The sequence below is a fragment of the Triturus cristatus genome, chromosome 6 (genome assembly GCF_964204655.1).
Source record: "Triturus cristatus chromosome 6, aTriCri1.1, whole genome shotgun sequence".
NCBI lineage: Eukaryota > Metazoa > Chordata > Amphibia > Caudata > Salamandridae > Triturus > Triturus cristatus.
This window is the reverse complement of record NC_140589.1, coordinates 1,681,682,727-1,681,706,217: the sequence shown is the minus strand read 5'-3', so window position 1 is coordinate 1,681,706,217 and position 23,491 is coordinate 1,681,682,727. Positions and strand designations below refer to the sequence as shown.

Genomic DNA, 23,491 nt, shown 5'->3' with positions numbered 1-23,491 from the left:
GTCCATGGCTAAGATTGATAACGATATCCTTGCAGCAATGGCTGCTACGAAGGGTGGGACAGACTTCCCACGAGGTTTCCCATCTAAATATTCTTATCATTTGTCACCTGAGCAAGTTCCATTTGCTACCATACAGTCCGTTGGGGACTGGCTGATTCCCAACCAGGACCGCAGACTTCCTTTGATCATAGCCGGACATGGAGGCATGGCTTCAGCACATGCTGGAGTTTCTGTGACTGTTTCTATTTTACAGCAAGTTACATTTTACAGCAACAGCATGGTTTATACAAACACACTTGTAATTATGTCCTATTTTGTGACATTTATCAACAGATTAAACAATCTACGGTTGCACACTTGGATGACTCACTTGTATGAGGTTCAACATGCACTAAATCTCCTAAGAAGATCTCTGGGTGGGCGGACCCCATACAAGATGATCTTTGGCATTCAAATGTTTGTGCCAGACCTTGATGTTCTGGGCGTTGTGGCGGCTGCCGCAACCTTTGACATAGATAATCATTCTAATATGTTGCAGGAACTACAACAGACCCGTGACACAAAAAAACTTTCACCCTCGTCCCTTGAAGCAGCAGTGCTGATTCCTGTTACTGACTGGCTGGCTGCCACAAATTGGTGATCTGGTTCGAGAAAAGCTGGAGAACAAGAAGGAATTTGGTCCCTCTTATCGAGCACCTGTACCAGTTCTAGGATTAAAGGGTACCTGTACAGTAATTTTACCTCCTTTACCTGGTCGCAAGGAAGACCGATTTATTTCAACTGACAATGTCAAGCTACACAATATGGCCGAAACTGAAAAGTGTAACTCCTAGTATTCCAAGCCAAGCTGTTTCACTAAATTTGATGGCTACAGCTTCTTCGCCTGGTACCCGCGTTATAGAAGGGGAGTTGGAAACTTCTGTTGAATTTGTGCCTGTTGTACCTTTATCTTCCTTCAATGTGGACATCGATTATAATTCTCCGACAATTGAGGTTCTCATTGACGTTCCTGACAGTACATTTCATCAATCCATCTGATGCTCCACAGCCTCCAATGTTGAGCTTGGGAGCGAGCGCTTATTACAGGGTTTGTACAAGTTTCTCTTACGATTCAACCTATCCGTCAACTCCACCGACGCGTGCCAGTCTTTTCATTCCCGGGTTCAAAAAGACTTACCTGGTCCCACCCTGGACATGCATCTCGATGGTGGTGCTCACACTTATCTTCCTTTTCATGTGGATTGGGTTTGTGACAGTGTTCTTGCTCACCAATGGTCATTATTTGCCAGAACGCTCTGCTGTGCAGTTGGTTGATGGTATTCTTGCGCCCAATACTTTGTCCCATATCATTAAACAAGATCAAGCCCTCAGGAACATTTCGGCCTTTCCTGTTGCTGATGGCATAGTTTGAGACAAAGTTGCATTCGATATCCATGGTCCGACAGAGGTCCTGAACGTTCTATAAGTGTTCTGCGTTTCACCAGGAGCTATGGTTCACAGGACATACACTCAGACAACTGGGATGTTTAGGCAGTTCATTCATTGTTTTCTGATTAAACATATTATACTGCTTTTGATGCTGAAGATTTGTATTTGAATTCGGCCAAGTATGCGGATTTATTCTGTTACCAACATTATGGCCATCATTTCTTGCATGAAACAAACACATTAAGACTGATTATTAATTTTACCCAATGGGGACACTGTACGACTCCTTTACAGGGGAGTTCTAATACTCTCCATTCCAATCCGGAGTCTTATTTCTATAAGCTAAAATTGCAATCCCGATCTAAATCCATGTTAACTCACACAAAATTGATTTATTCTAATCCCTTTAGGACTGATTTAGCCTTGCATGGTTACGAACACTGGCAAGATACCATTGATTTGAAATCCATTTGGGTCACTAAAGATTGGCTAGTCCAAGGTGCTGAAGCTCTGCATCGTGCATGTCTGATTCCGACAAATATTGTTTTTAAAAGAAACGGTGCAGCAGACTACTTGTTTTGGTTTGGCTACAGCCAAAAACTTGAATGTTCCTTACATTCCTTCATTGGCTGAATAAGATACATGGCATAAACACACCAATCATACTATTGATGTACTGCTTGCCCTGTTCAGAAATGGTAGTCTGAATGTTTCAGACATCGACCCCTTGGGGTGGTTGTTGTGGCCAACAAGTTCAAATGCATGTCAACTGCATTTTCTTAATGCAACAGGTTTCACACAAACTAGACCTGATCCTCGTTTTCCACATTCTCATTCAGTTACCACGTATTTGGTGGGGAAATTGTCAGCAATGGTTGTGACACTCCACACTGTGGTCAGTAAAACAACACCTGTCCCTTTTGTAGAGTGACATCAATTTGGCAGATTTTATTTTAGGTCCTAAATCACCTAGATCAAAGCGATTTATTTATGAGGCATATAATGAATTATGGAAATTATCGCAGCTGGAAGCTGCAGTACGTCTGCGCCAAATTGATCAAGCTAATTTGGAAAAAATCCTTGCAGCTGTAGATACCAGCATTAATACATAATCTTCCTGTATTTACACCTTGGATAATCTTGTATCCCCTGTTATTGATATTGTACAAAATGATGTTTCTGTGTTGTATCATGGGCAAAATCAATTGCGCTCTGTAATGCAATTTGCATGGACGTTACAAACGCTCAAAATGGGAAACGTGTGTGATTTAACTGCTTTTGCACGTTTTTTGCCATTTAACTGATAAACAGAAATTTATGCCCATGAAAGAAGCAACTTACACACTGTTACACATTAAACAGTTAAGACCAGTTGTCTTTTTCTGTAGCAGAGACTGGTTCAGCCGTGTGGTTAATACATGGTGTTATTTCACTACCCTTCTCACTATTTCAGTTCACTTCTATTATTCATGAACTGTGGTCCTTGCCCTTCACATACAGATGTCAGCGAGCGGATAAGGAGGTATTCCTAACAGGGGAGGGTTGTCATTCCATAGTAGGACATTCCCTAGTTTGTAAACAAGTTAGGTTGCTCTGTGCTATTGTTTCAACAAGAAGTGGCTCTCACAGGGCACAAGACCTTCGAATTGCAGGTGGCGAGAATCACAAGTGAGATACACTTACTACTAAACACCAATCTCCCACTTCATTTTGGAGAATTAATACACCAAATATTCAAGGAGTCTGATACTGAAGAGCTTGCTCATTTTTTTAAACTTGTGGGATCCGGCCTTGTGTCCTCATTTCAGGCTATTTTTGGAGTAATACCAGCCTTTATTCATTCTATTTTTTCCTGCGCGTTCGGAGGGTTTCCATTGATCCGCTTGCTGGCATGCTGCATGCTGGTACATCTGCTCCTGTTACGCAATGCCTGCCCATCTTGTAGTACTGCACAGACCCGGCCAGTTGCAACGGTACTGTGATCGAATGCAACAGCTGTTAGGTTGTTTGCCATTGGTGATGCTTGGAGTGAGTTATAGACTTTTCTCTTCGCCTACTTCACTTGCGTGCAACCTGTGTTCTATTGCCGACAGTGCCCTTTCTACTAGGCCTTGGATATACGCCTCTCCAATGCATCCAGCACTGACCTGGATTATGAAACGTTAATGCGTCCATTACTGGCCGTTTGATGCATTTGGCTGCACTTGGTGTGTTGGCAGACTGGACGTAGTTTCATTGAGTATCACACAAGTTGCCCAGATATGCTCCTGGAGGCCTCGGATTATGAGGAGCATGTGTGTTCGTTAGAACTGCTCAACTGCTATGAACGACAGGGATTTTGAAAAGGCTTGCATTCCTCGTTCACATAATCTGATAAATTTTCCGGACTCGCCATACTCTGGAATTTTGTAATTTTCCAAATTGTCCCTTTTTTCAAGCATTTTGATTCTGCTTACAGTTGCATTCAGTTTTTTTTTCTATATGCTCTGACCTGGCTACGGGTAGGGTGTCATTTGGCCGATAGGATATTGTCGACATCGCTAAGTCAGCATGGGCCCAGCAGCCATGATGCGGTTTTTGGCCGTGTAACTACATGGCTTTATTTTTGCAAGACGCTGTTTGTGCCTTTCGCATGAGAACACTCTGCTTGGTTCGTTCTCTGTCTGTTCCTGGAGGTTAGTCTCAACACTGTGAGCAAAGTCAATAAACAATGCCCCTAGTTATTCTGTTCTGGACAGTCCCTAGCACCTAGACAAAACATGCTAACACAGCAGCTGCTGGAAATGCGTGCTTTGATATTATGGAGATGCATGTTTAGGTAACACACACTTGCAGAGGGAGTTTTCCAGGGAGAAGAACCATGCAGTTTCTATGATGTAGATATACCATCTAGGCACTAAGGTATGGTGTCTGCTGACAAAGCCAAGAGATCTTCTGATATATAATACGTCTTACCAAGTGGAGGGTTGTTGGGCCTTATAGTCCTTTATCCACTGTCTTTATACGATGACATTCCCTTTATGATATATGGCCTTGCTGCAATGCTGTGATTTTATGCATTTTCTGCTGGTTGTGGCTTGTATACTGCGTTTTAGAGCACAATAGTTAAAATAAACATTTTAAACTATATTAGTGTTTTGGTCAGTTCTTATTGTGGACAGGTACGAGAGTGAGAGTGAAAAGGTGTGTCTTGTTACCGCAATTCCTGAGAGATGCGGGAGTGTTGTGTTCTGGGGTATCTAATTTCCTTCTTCATGAGTGTGTAGGAGAGCAAGTGAGACACTATAGCTAGTTGGCCCTGGGTTCGTGGGCAGTAAGGTGGTGGGAAGGCTTAGCCCCTATACACCAAGATCCCATATTCCTGCGCATAGTTCTGTGTATATGCAGAATCCCTGCAACATAAATAGAGAAAATGGAAAAGAAAAGAGATGACCTACCAGCGCTGGCATGAAATTAGAAAATTTCAGGCAGATGTGCACATTGAAAAGTCACTCGCAAGGCAATAGAGCCTATGGCACAAGAAGTGCCCCACTGCTCTAAGCAGTAATAGGCAGAAAGAAATCTAAAAGACAATCAGACCAATGGCTGAAGAGGGCGGGCTCAAAGCTCATTCACGCTTGTATAGCCATTTATGTATTTGTAATGTTTTTTGATTACAAGAGCCAGGCATCTAAAGAGGCCATGGGGGCCCTAAAAAGTACTTTAAAACACACACAGGTAACTACAACAAAGTTACAAACATGTACAACATTATGTTTGGCGAATCAATATACATCAATTCCTATGTAACAAAACATTTGTTTGCAGGAGTTAATACTGTGCAAAACGAGTCCACCGTTGAAGAAAAACTGGCTTTAAAAGATGTTTTTCACAAACATATAGACTTTGTCAATGGCTTGTCACCATAACCAACTAAGGCTTACTATATTTCCCATAAGCATTCCCACAAGGCAACAATCTTTCATAGTCATAAAACTAAAAACAAGCACTAGCAAAGCCAATAGGTCGCGCCTAAGAGAGCTATTAACTTTGGCAATGTGTTTTAGCCATGTTGTACATAACTGTGGCTGTTTAGCATGGCTAAAAGTGAGCCACGCAGGGTGGAGTGTCGTAGGGGTGGAGTGTCGTAGGGGTGGAGTGTCGTAGGGGTGGAGTGTCGTAGGGGCGGAGTGTCGTAGGGGCGGAGTGTCGTAGGGGCGGAGTGTCGTAGGGGCGGAGTGTCGTAGGGGCGGAGTGTCGTAGGGGCGGAGTGTCGTAGGGGCGGAGTGTCGTAGGGGCGGAGTGTCGTAGGGGCGGAGTGTCGTAGGGGCGGAGTGTCGTAGGGGCGGAGTGTCGTAGGGGCGGAGTGTCGTAGGGGCGGAGTGTCGTAGGGGCGGAGTGTCGTAGGGGCGGAGTGTCGTAGGGGCGGAGTGTCGTAGGGGCGGAGTGTCGTAGGGGCGGAGTGTCGTAGGGGCGGAGTGTCGTAGGGGCGGAGTGTCGTAGGGGCGGAGTGTCGTAGGGGCGGAGTGTCGTAGGGGCGGAGTGTCGTAGGGGCGGAGTGTCGTAGGGGCGGAGTGTCGTGGGGCGGAGTGTCGTGGGGCGGAGTGTCGTGGGGCGGAGTGTCGTGGGGCGGAGTGTCGTAGAGCGGAGTGTCGTAGAGCGGAGTGTCGTAGAGCGGAGTGTCGTAGAGCGGAGTGTCGTAGAGCGGAGTGTCGTAGAGCGGAGTGTCGTAGAGCGGAGTGTCGTAGAGCGGAGTGTCGTAGAGCGGAGTGTCGTAGAGCGGAGTGTCGTAGAGCGGAGTGTCGTAGAGCGGAGTGTCGTAGAGCGGAGTGTCGTAGAGCGGAGTGTCGTAGAGCGGAGTGTCGTAGTGGATGAGAGGAGAGGAGTGAATTAGAGGAGAGGAGTGAATTAGAGGAGAGGTGTGGATTAGAGGAGAGGTGTGGATTAGAGGAGAGGAGTGGATTAGAGGAGAGGTGTGGATTAGAGGAGAGGTGTGGATTAGAGGAGAGGTGTGGATTAGAGGAGAGGTGTGGATTAGAGGAGAGGTGTGGATTAGAGGAGAGGTGTGGATTAGAGGAGAGGTGTGGATTAGAGGAGAGGTGTGGATTAGAGGAGAGGTGTGGATTAGAGGAGAGGTGTGGATTAGAGGAGAGGTGTGGATTAGAGGAGAGGTGTGGATTAGAGGAGAGGTGTGGATTAGAGGAGAGGTGTGGATTAGAGGAGAGGTGTGGATTAGAGGAGAGGTGTGGATTAGAGGAGAGGTGTGGATTAGAGGAGAGGTGTGGATTAGAGGAGAGGTGTGGATTAGAGGAGAGGTGTGGATTAGAGGAGAGGTGTGGATTAGAGGAGAGGTGTGGATTAGAGGAGAGGTGTGGATTAGAGGAGAGGTGTGGATTAGAGGAGAGGTGTGGATTAGAGGAGAGGTGTGGATTAGAGGAGAGGTGTGGATTAGAGGAGAGGTGTGGATTAGAGGAGAGGTGTGGATTAGAGGAGAGGTGTGGATTAGAGGAGAGGTGTGGATTAGAGGAGAGGTGTGGATTAGAGGAGAGGAGTGGATTAGAGGAGAGGAGTGGATTAGAGGAGAGGTGTGGATTAGAGGAGAGGTGTGGATTAGAGGAGAGGTGTGGATTAGAGGAGAGGTGTGGATTAGAGGAGAGGTGTGGATTAGAGGAGAGGTGTGGATTAGAGGAGAGGTGTGGATTAGAGGAGAGGTGTGGATTAGAGGAGAGGTGTGGATTAGAGGAGAGGTGTGGATTAGAGGAGAGGTGTGGATTAGAGGAGAGGTGTGGATTAGAGGAGAGGAGTGGAGTGGATTAGAGGAGAGGAGTGGAGTGGATTAGAGGAGAGGAGTGGAGTGGATTAGAGGAGAGAGTGGAGTGGATTAGAGGAGAGGATTAGAAGAGAGGAGAGGATTAGAGGAGTGGATTAGAGGAGGAGTGGAATGGATTAGAAGAGGGGAGAGAATTAGAGGAGTGGATTAGAAGAGAGGAGTGGTGTGAATGAGTGTGTACAGAGTGGAGTGGTTCGGAGTGGTTCAGAGTGGAGTGGTTCAGAGTGGAGTGGTTCAGAGTGGAGTGGTTCAGAGTGGAGTGGTTCAGAGTGGAGTGGTTCAGAGTGGAGTGGTTCAGAGTGGAGTGGTTCAGAGTGGAGTGGTTCAGAGTGGAGTGGTTCAGAGTGGAGTGGTTCAGAGTGGAGTGGTTCAGAGTGGAGTGGTTCAGAGTGGAGTGGTTCAGAGTGGAGTGGTTCAGAGTGGAGTGGTTCAGAGTGGAGTGGTTCAGAGTGGAGTGGTTCAGAGTGGAGTGGTTCAGAGTGGAGTGGTTCAGAGTGGAGTGGTTCAGAGTGGAGTGGTTCAGAGTGGAGTGGTTCAGAGTGGAGTGGTTCAGAGTGGAGTGGTTCAGAGTGGAGTGGTTCAGAGTGGAGTGGTTCAGAGTGGAGTGGATAAAAGGACTGTTTTTAAAGATACGTCACCAGGGGACAGCAGAGCATGACTGTAAAGCAACATACAAGCACTTATAAAAGAGCATTATCAACAATTCTTATAGTACATACAGTACTCATCTTCTACTCAAATTCTGTCAGAGCGTAACCACCACAAAAACCCTTGCTTCATATGTTAATCTGAGTCCATGTAACATGAATGTCTATGGGTTTGACAATTAAAAAGTCCCATCTTTAAAGGTTTTTTCGTTTTAACCTCTGCTTTTCACAATAGATAGATCAGGCACACTCCCTTTGTCTTAGCGTTTCATAATAAACAGGCATCTCACACTTTCCCACTTGACCACTCAGACCTATAGCATTTATAATTGGCTTGTCACCATTACAAACTCAGCCTCACTATACTGTGCATAAACTGAGTCAAAATAAATGTCAATCAAAAGTCTGCAAGGAAGAAGAAATGTATATGGGCACAGACTAAGTTTTCTCTGAGTACTGTTTCCTAAAGCTCTTTCTGGTGGTCACACTAAGGTCTGCAACAGCTGTGCTGTCATGCCAGGGCGTAAACAAAAATGACATCCTTAGATAAAGTGTTTTGTTTTTTTATTACTAATCATCATAACCTGACCACCTGGAAAAAAGTAAACGTTTTGGGCAGAAAATAGGACTTTCATTGTAAAACAAATATGTTCTCACCTGCTGTACAAATTTCTGGTCAACATAACGTTTTGCAATACTGGGCTGAAAATCTTGACTCTCCAAAAATCTCAGGAAAAATTCATACACCAACTGAAAAACATGAACAAATCTTGAATGATTCAGACAGAACTGAGCTTAGATTCACCTAACTGAGCTTAGATTCACCTACGCTGTTATTAAACTGCATGAATTAAAAGTTTAATACATTTAAATAAGTTCATGGTAGCAGGTTTTATTGGACATTAAACAGCTATACAGAACGTAAATCTATTCTTTCAAATAATATAAACAATTTTTCACTTTGATATGGTATTCAAAGGCATTACACACAATGCTGTACTAAGAACAGCAGAAAGAAAATAGTGATCTCTTTCTATGTAAGGTTACAAATATTTTTGTTAAATGCTAAAAAAAAAGTACAAGTTAGTTGTTGTAGTAACTTCTACTCGTATCCCCTAGTCCACTTACTCCAGGCTCAGTGGACGTCCCAGACGTAGGTTGAAGGACCAACACAACCCTACTGCCAGAGAAAGTTTTCATGAATACACAAGCATAACTGCAGTGAGGAGACAAACATACCCCATTTGCTTTGCACCCTTATGTATCCGCTAGCTCCCCCAACCCAACCATCAACACCACCACAGTTCAGTGTTTTTTCTCTCCATCTAGATATAGATACAATTGCCCAATTGCCAGAGGGGAAGGGTTAGGTGACGGCCAGGAGAAAGCGTGTGTCAAACCCATACCAGCACAAACATCAATACAGTGAGCAACACACTCACGAACATGTTCATTTTCATACTTAAGTGCCCAAAGTGATAAAAGCATGATACAGTTAAGGGACAAGGCAGTCAATTAATAACAGTCATACATGTTTTAATGTAGATTAAACAAAATGTTTACAGTTGCCTTTCCAAATTGAGCAGAAGGGCACAGTCATAACAAGAAAGTTGCATAACCCTAGCAGTCATTGCAATAAAGAGCACCTTTCTGGCACAAACTCCAGATAGTTCAAACAATAAGAATTGGTTCTGCTATAAGGGAGCCTTTATATCACACAGCATGCAGGGGGGATCGCCTCAGGTAGATGACGGCTATGGGAAGTATGTAGAGAGGGGGAAGAGAGGGCAGAGAGCAGCATGTATTTCAATGCATTACATAAGCTTTTGCAATTCGTTCTGGATCAAAAACGTTTACACATTGAAGCCCTCACAGAAAGTAAAAGGTAGCTCACACATGCCGCAAAATACCTTTGAGAGGGCACACGTCAACATTGTAAGGAAATACTACGTGTACCAGGAAGCTGCAAAGTGCACAGTGGACAGTCACATTTCATGCTCACAAAACAAGATTCTCTAGATATAGGAGAGCAGAGTGTCCCCTCTTGAGACCTTTTAAAGAAATCAAGCACTGAATCAACCCCCTCCCTGACCAGTCTATTCCTCACTTCACCGAAAAGTGTAATGCTATCTAATACAGATGACCGTACACACATTGATAACACCAAACATGTTTACTCGCTTACACCCAACCCCATCCCGCAGAATTCTGTAATGGTCATCCTTCAAAAGGAAAATGCTACTTATACAGTATGCATCTGTTCTTGGCATGCAGAGCTGTAGAGTCACAAGCTGTGCATAGCCCGCCATCTAGTGTTGGGTCCGGATGTTTGCACTTTGTTGGAGGAAGTCTTTCCAGTCACGAGGTAGGTGACTCCTCCTTTCGGTAATTGTGTGCATGGGCATCGGCTCCATCGTTAGATTGTTTGCAGCAGAGGGTGATGGAGTTAGTAAGAGCAGTAAAGAGAGATGTCCATGCAGATTGTATCCAAGTAAAATATTACTGCAACAGGTACAGGTACCCGGGGAGGTGGGTGGGCGCATGGGACTCTACAGCTCTACATGCATGCAGTGGTAAGTAGCATTTTCCATTCGAGGCATGTGAGCAGTAGATCACATGCTGTGCATAGACTATATAGCAGTAACTCCCATAGCGGTGGCTAACCTGTAGCTGTTGCAGCCGTCTGAAATAGTGTGCGTAAAACTGCTTGGCCCACACTAGCTTGTTGTCTAGCTAACACATCTACACAGTAGTGTTTTGTGAATGTGTGTGGTGGAGACCATGTTGCCGCTTTGCAGAAGTCATCTATGGGTAGGTTTCCTAAAAAGGCCAGAGGCCCCTAGTTTGCGAGTGGAGTGTGCTCCAGGGGGAATTGTCAATGTGTGTTTTGCTTTAATGTAACATGTTTGAATGCACTTGACTATCCACCGTGCAATACCGGATTTCTATAATGGACTGCTTTTATGTGGTTGCTTGGTCTTACGGAAAGGTTTTGTCCTTTCAATGTAGTATAGTAATGCTCTTTTCACATCTAGAGTGTGAAGAGCGCGTTCTGCCACGGAATCTGGTTGAGGGAAGAACACAGGCAACTCTACAGATTGGTTGATATGAAAGGCAGAAATGACTTTACGTAGGAATTTGGGGTTAGTCCTAAGAACCACTTTGTTTAGGTGTATTTGTAAAAATGGTTCTTCTATGGTTAGTGCCTGAAGCTCACTCACTCTCCTCAGAGATGTGATGGCTATGAGGAAAGCTACCTTTCAAGTGAATAATGGTAGTTCACATCTGTGCAATGGCTCAAAAGGTGGACCCATGAGTCTGGTAAGGACGATGTTGAGGTTCCACACTGGAGCAGGTGAAAGTGTTGGGGGAATGACTCTTAAATCCTTCCATAAATGACTTAATACCAGGCACCCTGAAAGGAGACTGATGATGTCTGTTTTGCGGCTATTGCAGCAAGATGTAAGCGTATGGATGTGCACACTAAATTGGAACACTGTAGATATAACAGATCGCAAATGATGTTTTGGATTGAAGCGTCCAGCAGATTGATTTGATTGTTATTACGGTATATCACAAACCACTTCCATTTTGATGCAGGACATGCTCTTGTAGTAGGGCGTCTAGCCTCTTAGATGATATTCATGCAGTCTGGGGGCAGATTGAGGTAGCCAAACTCTAAGATTTCAAGTGCCAGATGGCAAGGTTGAGATGAGTGGGATCTGGATGCCTTATCCCTCCATGGTTCTGAGTGAGGAGATTGGGAGTAATGTGTAGTTTTTGATGAGGAACTACTGGTAACTCCAACAGGGTTGTGAACCAGGGTTGACGGGCCCATGTGGGAGCAACTAGGATTAGTGTCATGGACTGCTGTCTGAGCTTCCAAACCACTGATGGAATGAGTGGGAGAGGCGGAAAAGCGTAAGCAAATATCCCTGACCAGTTCAGCCATAGTGCATTGCCTTTGGACAATGGGTGTGGATACCTGGACGCAAAGCTTGGGCCTTTTGCATTTAGATGTGTGGCGAACAGATCTATCTCTGGGAAGCCCCACATTACTAAGAATGGGAGGAGAACTTGAGGGTAGAGTTCCCATTTGTGGATCCGTTGTCGTTGATGACTGAGCAGATCTGCAATCTGGTTGTTTACTCCTGGAATGTGTTCTGCAAGGAGATATATTTCGTGAGTTATGGCCTATCTCCAGATGTTCTGAACTAATTCTGAGAGCTTGGGAGAGTGTGTCCCCTCTTGTTTTTGTAATGTAGTACAGTGCTGTGATGATGTCTGTGCGAATCAGGTCAGCTTTACCTACTAGATGAAGTTGAAATGCTTCAGCGCTAGAAAAATTGCTAGCAGCTCTTGATGGTTTATGTGGAGTTGCTTTTGTTCATATGGCCTGAAGGGTATGCTTTTGGAGGTGAGCTCCCCAACCAGTAAGCAATGCGTCTGCTGTTAGCCCTATTTGTGGAACCGGGTCGATGAAGGGCCGGCCCTTTGAAAGGGTTTGTGTATTTCACTACTGCAGAGAGTGATGGGTGCGGCTGTCCACTAGATCTGATAACCGACCCTGAGCCTGTTCCACTGACGTGCTAAGCACTCTTGAAGGGGGTGCATTTGGATTCTTGCGTAAGGAACGATTAGGATGCAAGGCGCCATCATTCCTAGCAATTGCATAAACACTCGAGCTGATAATGAGTGTTGGGGCTGAAACTGGGAGATTAGAGTCTGCATATTGCGGATTCTGTCTGGGCTGGGACATGCTAGAGCTTTGTGAGTGTCTATTGGAGCTCCTAAATACACTTGTATGTTGGACGGTTGGAGATGAGACTTGGTAAGGTTTACAGTGAACCCAAGTTGGTGAAGTAGTTGCACTGTTTGAGCGTGGCATACGCAGCTTTGCTGCGAGCTGGCTTTTATGAGCCAGTCATCTAGATCAGGGAAGACATGGATGTGCTGTCTTTTTAGATGAGCCGCGACTACTGCCAGGCGTTTTGTGAAAATCCTGGATCCGGTAGTTACTCCGAATGGGAGGACCCTGAATTGATAATGTTGGCAGTCTACCAGAAACCGGAGGTATATGCAGTTAGCAGGGTGAATGGGAATATGGAAATAGGTGTCACTTAAGGCCAGAGTGGACAGAAAGTCACCTTGCTGAAGGAGTGGAAGTACTTGTTGGAGTGTGACCATGTGAAAGTGGTCCAAATGAATGTATAGATTTAGTTCTCCGAGGTCTAATATAGGCATACGAGAGCCGTCCTTTTTGGGAATTAAGAAGTACAGGGAGTATACTCCGGTCCCTTTGTATTGCAATGGGACTGGCTCTACAGGGTGTTTTTCCAATAGAGAGAGAACCTCTTGTCTTAGAAGAGCAAGATGCTCTAAAGTCATCTTGGAGGAATATTGGGGGAGTGTCTGTAATCTCCAGGCACTAACCATACTGGATAATTTGTAGTACCCACTTGTCTGAGGTGATTGAATTCCAGGCAGGTAGAAATTGGGAGAGACATCCCCCAACAGGAGTGGAATGATCGGGGGGTAACGGAAGGAAGTCACTGTTGGTTTGCGGAGAAGTGAGGGTGGAATTGCCACCGCCTCTTCCCTTACTGTTGTTTCCTCTAAAAACCTCCTCTGAAATAACCTCTTGATGAGGGGGATTGGTTATTGCCCTTGTAAGAGGAGGAGGGATTTTCAGTGGATACATTTTTGGAACCACCCCCATTAAAGGAGCGGTAAAATGAAACCCTTTTGGTAGGTAACTGCAGAGCCCCCATGGACTTTGCGATCTCTGGGTCTTTCTTCATTTTCTCTAGCAAGGTATTAACTGCTGGGCCAAAGAGATGTTCCTTATCAAATGGTTGAGAACGGAGGTTTGCACCTCAGGCTTGAATCCTGAGATTCTCAACCAAGCATGCCTGCGTAGGAGTACGCTAGTATTTACTGCACGGGCTGCGGTGTCAGCTTCGTCTAGGGAACACCTGATGGATGTATTGGTGATGAGTTTACCTTATTTTTTTTTTATTGAGCATTTTACAATAGAACAAATACAACCAACAAACCTGCCAGTTAACATCATCAGGGTGTTACAAACAGTAGGCTGTTAGGTGTTCTACAGAATGGAACGGATTGCAACAGTCAACATGTCAATATCAATAGGAATCACAAGCCATTAGACTGGATACAGGAGCTCGGAGGGTCCCAACATTGTCCCGTGGTGCATAAAGAGAACAGCCATGAAAGAGGACATGTGTAGCGATCAAGGACACGCCCGCCCTACAGGTAAGGCCCTCGTGATGGGAGAAGAAAGGACTGCGACGCATCCCCTCCACCACCCACCTCCCCGGGATCATTCACTCAAACTATCTCCTTCTGATTCTCAATTCTGATGTTCCAGAGCCCAACTCACAAACGGATCCCAGATGTCTAGGGGCCTGGATGCAGCCGGCAGCAACTCCCAGAACGTGGTTAGCTGCGTATGCCCATAGGTTACATCCGCCAGCCAGCCCCTCACTGTGGGTACCCGCCTCCTACCCCAATGGATCGCCACCCGTCGCTTAGCAAACAGCAGAAGCAGTGCATGCAGCTTGCGCGATGGTGGCGGAGTGTCTCTGACATATCCTAGTAGTCCAAGCAGAGGGGAAGGGGCGTCAGAGCGGCCCACAATCTGGTTAACTAATACAAAAACCTGAGACCAATAACCCTCCAGCCTCGGGCAGGACCATGCTATATGCAGAAAAGAGGCTAGGGCAGACCCACAGCGCCAACATTCATCCGTCTCTCTCAGCCCCATTCTTTTTAGGCTGATGGGGGTTCTGTAGAACCGATGCAGGTATTTAAAATGTATGAGACGCAACTTGTAGTTTGGCGCAAGCTCAGTAAGCTGCCCACAGCAGAACTCCCACTGTTCCTCAGTTATCTCAGGTTGGAGCTCCTCATTCCAACACAGCATAGATTTAGGCGCCCCCACCAGTGCCATGTTTTGCATATGGCGATAAATACGAGTTACCAACTTACGGGGGGATGGGGAACCCACCACAGCCTCTAAGGCCGTAAAGACTGGCGGCGCGTTGGGGAACTCTCCAGATAGTGTCCGGCATGCCGCACGTAGTTTGTGATACAGAAATAATTCAGAAAATGGCACCACACCCCCCTCCTCCGGCACCGGCGGAGGCATGAACTTACCATCGGGAAATAGGTCCGCAAAGGTGCGAAGATGCAACTTGTCAATTAGGTGGCCGGCTATCCCATCAGCAACACAGGGCAGCATCGGGTTGTGCAACAGAGGGAGCGATGGGGCATACAACAATGGGACCTTCGCCCTCCTGCGCAATTCCTCCCACACCCATTGCAGCGTCCCAGCTGTGTCTACATCTGCTCCGGGGCGCCGCGCCTTGACACATCGCTACACCCAGTGGGAGGGGCGCCACCGCATCCCGTTCCACTGCCACGTGGGGCTGAAAAGGGGTAGGGTGTGTCCAAAAATGTAGGAACTGAGCCTGCGCACAAAGGGCATAGAGCTTCATGTCTGGAGCACCCAGGCCCCCCTGGCGCAAGGGTAGCACTAGCGTGTCCCACGCCACCCTGGCCTGTCCGCCTGCCCACACCAGCGCCACCAGAGAGGACCGCAGAGCGGCAAAGAAGTGTGACGTAAGCGGTATAGGTATATTGACGAATAAATAAAGGAATTTGGGTAGCACCATCATTTTTGTCAATGCAATCCGCCCAGTCAGCGACAGGGGCAGGGAAGCCCATAGTTTCACTTTCTCGCTCAGCCACATCATTGCCCTGAAGGTTCCGGCTAATCCAGATCCCCAAATATTTGACCTCCTCCGCCTCCCAGCGCAGGGGGTATTCGGAGGACACCTCAGCAGTGCCCTCCGTGAGGGGAAAGATTACCGATTTAGACCAATTAATGGATATGCCCGCGAGGCCCTCAAAGCGGACAAACTCCCCAAAGACGGGGTCCAAGTTGTCCGCAGGATTGATAAGATAAAGGGTCACATCGTCCGCGTAGAGCGATATGAGAAGATTCCTAGAGCTGAAGCCTATACCTCTTGCTGTATGATGTTGTCTAATCCTGGCTGCCAGCGGCTCCATAGCTATGGCAAACAGCAGCGGGGAGAGAGGACACCCCTGCCTAGTACCACGCAAGACAGGGAATGGTTCAGACACCAGCCCATTGACCCGCACTCTGGCTTTAGGCAAAGTGTAGAGCAAGCGGATTTTCTTAAGCAGCAGTGCGCTGAAACCCATCCTTTCCAATATAAGGAATAAATAGGGCCATTCGAGAGCATCAAAGGCCTTAGTGGCATCTAAAAACACCACGGCAGCCCTGACCGCAAGGTGCAGGTAATGCAGTGCGGCGAAGATCGTTCGCAGATTGTGGGAGGTCGCCCTTCCCGGTATAAAACCGGATTGGTCTGGAAGTGCGATCAACGGCAACAGTGGCTGCACCTGGTTCGCGAGCAGCTTAGCCAGGATCTTTACATCAACATTAATCAAAGATAAGGGCCAATAGGAGTTAAGATCGTCAGCCGGTTTATCCGGCTTCAGCAATGTGATGATCAGCGCCTCACGCATGGTAGCAGGCAACACCCCCTTTTCTAAGGCCTCCTCATACACTGCTAACAATCGGGGCGACAGTTCTTCCGCGTACGCCTTATAGAAAGCTGTTGTCAGGCCATCAGGTCCCGGCACCCTGTCAGGCGGCAAACTCTTGATAACCTGTGCCACGTCTCCGGCGTCTATCGGGAGGTCCATATATTCTCTGTGTTTATTATTGAACCACACCAACGCAATGGAGTCCAGGAAGGATGCAAGCCCCTCCGGACACGCATCCTGGGTGTTGGTATATAATCGAGAGTAAAACTCGGAGAATGCTCCTACAATGTCCCCCTTATCATGAAGTAGCTCGCCAGCCGTCGTGCGCAGTTCATGAATATAGGTCGCGGTAAGCGGTGGCCTGATCATATTTGCCAAGGCCTTCCCCGGTCTCCCCCCCTCGCCATAACGCCGAGCTTCAGCATATTTCCCTAAAAATTTAACCTCCCGCATCGCCTCCTCGTCGTACTCCAATAGTTTGGTTTTCAGCAGCCCCGCCACCTCTGACCCTCCAGTCTCGAAGAAAGTGCGTTCGAGTCGTTTTATATCGGCTTCCAGCGTTGCCAGGGTGCCCCGTATTGCCTTCAGCACCCCTGCCTGTCGGGCTATACATTGGCCTCTAATAACAGACTTGAAGGCCTCCCACAGAGTCGCCTCCTCGTCCACCGAACCCACATTACGCTCAAAGTAGTCAGTGATATCAGTCCTTATCTCTTCTTTGAACGCATCATCAAGTAATGCGTGAGGCGGGAGCCGCCACGAAAACGCCGGGAAAGGATCGCCAGGGATCCGTAATCTCAACATGCAGGGTGCATGGTCAGACAACGAGCGGGGCATGTGCGCTACCTGCGCCGTCCACAGTGCGACATCCCGCGACACCAGCCAGAAGTCTAGACGGGACCACGCGCCGCTATGAGCAGATATACAGGTACCCTCCCTCAGGCCCTCATGCCTCCCCCGCCACACATCAACCAGCGCACCATCCATCAGTATTTCTCGCAGCGCGGAACTCGCCAACGGATTCAGAGTGCGAGCCACCCCCTTCCGATCCGCTCTGTCATCAAGTACGGCATTGAAATCACCTCCCCATATAATCGTACCGCATCCAGTGGCTTTCACCTGCCCCCAAAGCTTATGGAAGAAACCAGGGGAGTCTGCATTCGGTCCATATACAGCCACAAATACCACTGACACGTCGCACACAATGCCCTGAACCAAAACATATCTACCTTCTGGGTCACATTGGACAGAGCCCTCCCGCCAATCCAGCCCACGACGTATTAATATATAGTCCCTCCGTGCGCCCCCGTGTCTACCAGCCAGCAGCTCGCAGCAGCACAAACCTCCTCCTGTGCCTCGGTGTCTGCGCTCTGGTTCCCAGCAGCCTCACCTCCGTTGCGTCGGAGTCCGCCACTCGCGGTTCCCGGGCAGAGCAGGCATCCGCCACCACTTCCGTAGCTCCAGCCGTCTCCCGCCGGGCGCTCACAGCCGTCGCGGGACCCCGCGCCAACACCTCGCCTCTCACCGGTTGATGCACCGCCACACTTCTGCTCCGGGTATCGACCTCAAAATGGCGGCCGCCTCCACCAGGATCTGCCTCTCAGGCAATCGTCGCGGGGCAATCACTCACAACTCGCAGACCCCCAAGCTTGCCAGGCGCAGTTTAAATCTTCTCACCAGTAGCTGTAATCCAGGGTCCCCACTTGTCTGGCTCCGTACACGGCGGCGAGCGGCGCCCCGGGTCCGAGCCGCCACCCGACCGCACGGCACCTCTCGGCTCCTCACTACTTCAGCTCCCGGTCTGCTCCCTCACATCAGCGCTCTCAGGCTCCAGCAATCGGCGCAGGCAACAGTGCAGGGACTCCCAGGCGGTACGACGCCGCTCCAGCACAGGCCTCGCCGCCAGCGCCCGCCCCGGGCTCGAGTCACGGCTCACCCCCAGACGAGCTCCAGCAGGCGCCTCCGCCGGGTCCGCCCACAAGCTCTGCAGGTCCCGATCTCCTCCAGGGCGATGAAAGGCGGGAAGATCGTGCCTCCGCCGATGCAGCTCCGCCACCTGCACGTTTTCTGCCGGTTTTGGCAGCGTTGGCTCACCCCGGTGTGTAGGATAAGATTAGGATTTCAATCCGGCCGGCGGAGCTCACTCAGAGAGCGGCCATCTCGCTGCACAGCAGGCCACGCCCCCGATGAGTTTACCTTCTTGGATAATATCATTAGCCCTAGACTTGTGTTTATCAGGCAGAAATTGCATGAGTTTTTCTAACTCATCATAATGAGCCCTATCGTAGCGACCCAGCAAAGCTTGAGCATTGGCAATGCGCCAATGTGACAAAGTGCCCTCTTTCTGCATGGTTGCCCCCACTTTTTGCTGAATTACTTTAACAGAGTGTGCCCTGGGCTCCTGCTAATCAGGTACCCAGGGCCTATGTTCTTTCCCTAAAACTGCATTGAAGCATAAACCCAATTGGCATCTCTGGCCACCAGTCAGCCCCTGGTAAATGGTGCCACAGGTACTCAGGGTACTGTGACCCGAGAAGGTCTCTGAGGGCTGCAGCACTTACTGTGCCACACTTAGAGGTCCTGTACCCTTATACACACACACACTGCCTTTGCAGGCTGCATGTTTTGGTGCAGAACAAAGAGAAGTGTCGACATAGCAAACATCTGTGTGCCATGCCTGCAACCCACTGCCCTGGCATAGGTCAGTCATCCCTCTAGCTGGTTGCACTATAGCAGTGGTGAGGGTACAGGTGCATGAGCCCTGTACCCCTACAGTGTCTAAGTCCATTCTTAGACATTGTAAGTGCAGTGCTGCCATTCAGAGTATATGGAGCTGGGAGTTTGCCATTACGAACTCCACAACACCATAATGACTACACTGAAAACTGAGAAGTTTGGTATCAAACTTCTCAGCACATTAAACCCACGCTGATGCCAGTGTGGGATTTAATGAAAAAGGCACACAGAGGGCATTTTAGACATGCCCCCTGAAAACTAACCTACGACTGGTGTCCAGGCTGAGGGGCTGCTTTCAGCTGCCACCACCAGACATATTTCTGGAACCCTGGGTCGAGAGCATGCTGCTCTCTGGTGCCTGAAACAATGCACATCCTGGGACAAGGTGCCAAGCCTCCTCCCCCAGACTGGGCAGGGTTCACAAAGGGGAAGTTTCAAAGGCTTACCGCCTTTTTGAGCTTCCCCAGGCCACTTGCTGCTCTCAGCAACTGGTCCCCACTGGTGAAGCACAACTCTCAGCCCACGCCATCTTGAAAATGGGGGGGGCTCAGCCAACCAGGGACAGGCTCATGCACCCCTCCCACTGGAGGGTGGCATAACAGGGGGTGTACCCACCCCAGGGTAGAGACCCATTGGTCCCTGCCTTTTACCTACCTGTAACGCCCCAAAATTCAGTATTTAGGGGCAACCCTGAACCTTACTTCCTCAGACAAGAACCTGCAATAAGTAGAGAAGGACCAAACAGCCGTGCAGCGGGGCAAAGGTCTGTGACTGGGAAGAGCCAAAATCATAGGGATTACGGGCACCAATAATTCTAAGCGCTACATTTGTTTAGAAATATGTTTTTAACCAATTCTGCTTTGGACACCCACACAAGAGAGGTATCATGTTACTCGGGAGACTGCGGCGAACGCTGTGGGGTAGGACATTTGTGCCGCCACTGTGATAACACCCAAAAATATGTGGACAATGTGGGGGTTTTCAGCAAAATTTGAGGTCTGCAGGGGATTCTGGGTAGGAAAACGTTGGGAGATCCACGGAAGCCATACCTCGCTGGACTCCCCCGGGTGTCTAGTTTTCAGAAATGTGTGGGTTTGGTTTGTTTTCCTTGGTGGCAGTCGAGCCCGGGGCCAAAAACACTTGTGACCCCCTTGTTTCTAAGAAACGCGGGGTGGGAGGAATTTTGTGGATCCACACAGATTCCAAAACTTTCCACCAAAGAAATGTGAGGAAATTTTTTTTTTGGGACAAAATTTGAGGTTTGCAAGGGATTCTGGGTAACAGAACCTGATGAGAGCCAGACAAGTCACCCAATCCTGGATTCCCCTGGGTGTCTAGTTTAAAAAAATATATAGGTTTGCTAGGCTTCCCTAGGTGCTGGCAGAGCTAGGGTTCAAAATCTACAGCTAGGCACTTAGCAAAAAAATGGGTCCGTTTTAACTGTGAAAATGTGGTGTGTCCACGTTGCGTTTTGGGCAGTTTCCTGTCGCGGGCACTAGGCCTACCCACACAAGTGAGGTACCATTTCTCTCGGAAGACTTATTATAACACAGAATTGTAGAGCAACTGTTATTACCTATTGACTTTCGATGCATTTCTGCCTTCCAAATGAAAGACAATGTGTAAAAAAGAAGTCACTTTGAAAAATTTCCTATAATTCTCATGCTAGTATGTGTACTCACAATTTTGGAAATGTGCAAATAGCTACGGTTTCTAAACTCTATATTTTGTTCCAATTTCAGAAATACATAGGTGTCTTTCATCCTGATATTTTCACTATATAAATTTTCCCAAATTAATTGCTATATACCGGGTACATAATAAAAAACATTGTAAGACGCTGCTCAGTTATTGGCTCTGGGTTCGTCGGGTTCTTGGTGAACCTACAAGTCCTATATATCCCCACAACCAGAAAGGTCCAGCAGATCTAACAGTATATTGCATCTGTCATAATTAGAAGTTAAAGGTGAAAACGTTGGCACAAATGGCTGTTTTTTTCAACTCATATCAATTTATTCTATTTTCAATTGTTAGTTTCTATAAAGAAACCTTGAAGGATCTACACAAATGACCCCTTGCTAAATGCTGAATTTTTGTCTACTTTTCTAAAATGTATAGCTTTCCAGGATCCATTATTGCTTTCATACCCATTTCTACCATTAATTGGAAGAAGGTTAAAAGCACAAAAAAAATAGCAAAAATAGGCCATGTCCCAGTAAAATGCCAAAACTGTGTACAAAATCTTGGTTTTCTGACAAAAGTGTCAGTCTCTGGAAGTTGGGAAAAGTGTGATTTCAGCCCTACAAGCCCTTTGTTGATACCATTTGCAGAGGGGAAAAAACAGATGCTTTCATTTGCAGCACTTTTTTTTCTCCATTTTTCCCAAAACATTTGCTGTATTTTGGCTAATTTCTGCATCCCCCTTCAGGGGAATTCACAAACCCTGGGTACCTTTAGAATCTCCCTGATGTTGGAAGAAAAGGATGCAAATTTGGCATGGATACCTCATGTGGTCAAAGTGTTACAGGGACCCAAGTGCAAACTACCCCAAACAGCCCAAAAAAAGGCTTAGCACAGGAGGGGAAAAGATCTAGCAGCAAAGGGGTTAATAAAACAGTGAAGGCTTGGCACCCTTTCAGTTTGGTTGCAATGTTTCACGTTTTCCTTTCCTTTTCCTTTCCTTATTCTTTACTTCTTTTTCTAAATTCTTTAAAGGGGCAGAATCGGAGGGGGTTTGTAAGCTAAGTTTCATTTGAGGGACGAGGTGTGGGTGGGGATGGAGGTCAAGTAATGGGATTTTACATTGTTTAGTAGTTGTTGGCGGAAACAACACAAAAAGGGGAATGTACTCGATACGGCTGGACACATGTAGACCTAATGGGTGACACAACTGACACTTCCGGATCAGCACAGAAGAGTGGGGTCGCTTTAAGGTTTCTTACGTGGAACGTGCGTGGCCTTAATGATAGTAAGATACGCAAAGTAGTGGCATACCTCCACAGGCATAATATAGACGTGGCTATGCTGCAAGAAAAACACTTGGCCCCTCAAACTAGTCTCATCACAATGCAGAATGAAGATAGAATGCCTAGTAACTGCTTTTTACTTCGCATGCTAGCAACTCAGAACAAAATTTCTCTGCCATAAAACTTAACACGCACTATAAGTCACTAATATACAGCCAACCGGGGAGCTGGCCCGAAGGACAAAGGCATGTCACAACACACAGATTAGAAACATATCAAAATGTATTAATAATTCATTGACATCTTGTTTATAAAATGAACGTAAATAGCTTCCCACGCCACTCTCAAATCACACATTCATACCAACAGATTCATACTCTCACATACCAACACATCCTGGAAATCAGGAATTCAATCAGGTCAGGTCATAGAAAGCTTTATTCGACAATATGTCATAAAAGCACAGTACAATACATAATAAAAAGCCAATAGGATAAAAATTACTAGACAATGAATTTTCTTACGTTAAAAAGACCATAAAACAGTATAAAAACAACAAGAATAAAATTCATAAGCTCATTATCCGGCTATAATACAAAGTGCAAATGTTAACAGAGCAATATGTACACATATTGGAAGGGTAGCAAATAGGGCAAGGTGCAAATGGGAACAAAAGCAGTTTCGCATTCATATCGAAGTAGCATACATAGGTTTAGCAGGGCGCCACCACCTTCATTCGTATTATCCTTGCCCAACCAAGATACTTGGCAATAGCTAAAAGAAGAGGAAGCCAAGTTTCAGTGCACATCAGTCTAAGAGCAACCTCGGCTTTTCTAGTACCCAAAAGTCGGCAAATAGGGACCAGCCAAATACGCCGAGGAATGGCGTAAGCAGGACACACAAATAATAAATGGGACAGACACTCCCTAGATGCATGGCAAAGGGGGCACGATGTGTCAACTGAATTCCCCCAGTTTGCGGTAAAAGACTTGACGGGTAGTGAGCCAGCTCTTAATTGGAACAAAAGCTTTATATCATGAGGCTTGGTGATTGTATCCCAATAGGCTTCTAGCCTTTTACTTGGTTTAGCCATAAGGAATCGACCTGTCAGTGTCGATGGGTCACTATTCCTGAAGGTGCTGGCTTCTACCCAATCCCAGTACCTTTCCTTTAATTGCATTTTCGAAGGAAACAGTGTTTCTCCTGGGTTCTCCCAAAGATCGACCATGCCAATGTTTTCAAGCATCAACCTCAAGTTAGATAGCCATTTGATTTTTCTAAATTGGTCAACTCTAATTAGATCTTTG

At 47.0% G+C, this 23,491-nt stretch overlaps 1 protein-coding gene across 1 annotated transcript in view; it reads right to left on the bottom strand.

Annotated features, from left to right (window-relative positions):
• PPP2R5A (protein phosphatase 2 regulatory subunit B'alpha) overlaps nucleotides 1-23,491 on the bottom strand; it is a 730,770-nt gene that overhangs the window by 513,441 nt on the left and 193,838 nt on the right. Inside the window, exon 4 of the mRNA XM_085612862.1 lies at nucleotides 8,542-8,634. Coding sequence (XP_085468988.1) covers nucleotides 8,542-8,634 — 93 coding nt within the window. The remainder of the gene's footprint in view (nucleotides 1-8,541; nucleotides 8,635-23,491) is intronic.